General features: G+C 29.6%; 1 protein-coding gene across 1 annotated transcript; it reads right to left on the reverse strand.

Moving 5' to 3' along the window:
* Positions 1 to 431: 431 nt before the first annotated feature.
* On the reverse strand, positions 432 to 1124 carry LOC114179024 (uncharacterized). Its single transcript, XM_028065211.2, has one exon. It carries the CDS (start codon positions 1086 to 1088, stop codon positions 636 to 638), a length of 453 nt encoding a protein of 150 aa, XP_027921012.1. The 5' UTR covers positions 1089 to 1124; the 3' UTR covers positions 432 to 635.
* Positions 1125 to 2431: the final 1307 nt, after the last annotated feature.

Genomic DNA, 2431 nt, shown 5'->3' on the forward strand with positions numbered 1-2431 from the left:
TATTTTATTTTTCAAATAAACACTTAATAATTGTTTGTAATTCCTCTTCCATCCTTGTCAAATATAAAGTTCATACAAAAATTCTCTGTTTGTTTTTTACCCATCATCATCTCATAAGCTGCGCCGTTTCTCCAAATTGTATTTTTCGCTCCCTTTGTTAATTAAACTATTTTTTAATCAACAATGACTATATATAACATTGAGAATTTGATCATTCTCTAAAATTAGAGGACTAAAATCGAGGATAAAATTCAGAGGAGATGAATATATATACTATAATTTAACTTGTTTTTTTTTTTAAATATACGAACTTTAGGCACAAAGTAAACAGATATTTTGTAAAAAAGATAGGCAGAGACTAATTCTTTTTAAATTTAGAAATATTTTCAATTTTAAATAAAATCTGTTGAGTACTAAGTGAAGCTTGATGGTAAAATGAAACCTAAGAAGTTGTAATTTCATATCTCACACGATTAAGCAGAAGGAGGCTGCGTGCAAAAACCCTGTACAAATGTTTTCACCAACCAAAACAAAGCAACCACCTACGACTACAACGCTAGCAAAACAAACAGTGATGTGAAAATTAAAAATCTAAAATAAGAGCGACGCGCCGCGTGGTGGCGATGAAGGAAAATTCAGCGGGTACGTTGCGGGGTGAGGCGCGTGAGGTAACCGGGCAAGGGGCTGGCGCGTGGCGACCTGAGCGGGATTTCGCTGAGCTGTTTCCCGTTTCCGTCGTAGTAAATAACGCCGGAGAAATCTAACGGCTCGCACTTGCCACCCATGAGAATCTCCTTCTGCCAAACGCCGCCGTTTCCCCACCCTCCGTCGTTCTCTTCCTCCATGCTGCTTTGCTTGTTGTTACACTTCTTGTGGTTGTGAAAAAGCGCTTTGTTGCTTATGTTGCTGAGAAGCTTCTTAGGCTTCGATTTCTGCGACTTTGGATCCATTTTCCAATCATCGTCCTTGTTCTGCTTGGGCTTGCGGCCGCCGCGCTTCGTCAACAGCGCTAGGATCGCTGAGATGGCTACGATGAAGCCGTGGTTTTGGCGCTTCGGCGAGTTCGAGGTAGCAGCTTCCTCAACCATGGCGTTTTTGTTTCTCTTACACTCATTGTTTGAGTGAGGATTGGTTGTGTTATATATAGGTGTCTGAGTGCAAGTGGAATTCGAACCACGAGAGAGTCCATCATTGTTTGAGTTGACTCGCTCTCTCTTTTCTTATTCCTATTAAATTACTATTACTCAGGGGATTTTGTTAAACACTATTCTTTTTCTTAACTTTTTTTTTTATATCGTAAGAATAAATAAATAAACAAATATATGCACTATCTTATCCATCAGGTTTTTAGATTTTTTTTTCAGGTTTTGAATGAAAAGATATATTAGATGTTCGAGAAATGGTAATTAATGTTATAAAAAATAAAAAATAAAAATGTAAATACTTTATTGATTTGTTTGATGAATAATGATCTCAATTTTTTTTTGTAGATATATTTTAAAATACTGCATGATGCACAATGCACGCCATTCTTAGGATTTCGTCTGCTAATTACATGACAATGACATATGTAGGTTTCTTATTACCAAATGTGGTTTGTTTTGGGTAAACAAGAAATGAATTTGAAGACGTATTTAAGAACAAATTGATAAATATTTGGACTTTTTTTAAAGGAATAAATGTTTGGACTTTTGAGTTAGTTTTAATTTTTTTTATTGATGAATTTTTTTAGTTAATGAATAATTAATTAGTTTTTTTAACCAACACTAATTAGTTACCTTTCTTTGAAAAGTAAATAATAAATTACTTTGAATTAATCAATAATTAAATTGTTATGGTATTTTAAAGATAAGACTGTCATGTTAGCAAGTTTTATAGTTTTCTTTATTTGAACAATTACATATGTTTGCAACCCAGTTTGATATTATTATTTTAATAGTCATTTTTAGAAAATATAAAGAAAAATGATTCGCGTTTATTAAACATTTTCAAGAATTTGTAAACTTTTTTTAATAGAAATTATTAAACATTTTATGATTAAAATTTGTCAAGTAGAATAAAATATGTTATGAATCTTTTTATATGATTGATATTATTATATAAATAGTTTTAATTTTATCGCATGTATAAATACATCATATAATATACAATTAAATATTGTGATACAGATTTATCATTTTACAAATATAAATATATTTTAAATAAAATAAGAGAAAATTGTAAAATAATATCAAATACATATTATACATACATATATATATATATATATATATATATATATATATATATATATATATATATATATAATTAGTTGTTAATTAACATTGAATATATAACATTATATTTAAATGTAATAAATTATTTATTTATTTCTGTTTTCCATTTTTATTCAAACTATTTATTTGATCTAGAAAAGCTAAAAATCAATTTT

This window comes from Vigna unguiculata, chromosome 3, assembly GCF_037176805.1.
Source record: "Vigna unguiculata cultivar grain cowpea cultivar isolate G323 ecotype 2 chromosome 3, ASM3717680v1, whole genome shotgun sequence".
Taxonomy (NCBI): domain Eukaryota; kingdom Viridiplantae; phylum Streptophyta; class Magnoliopsida; order Fabales; family Fabaceae; genus Vigna; species Vigna unguiculata.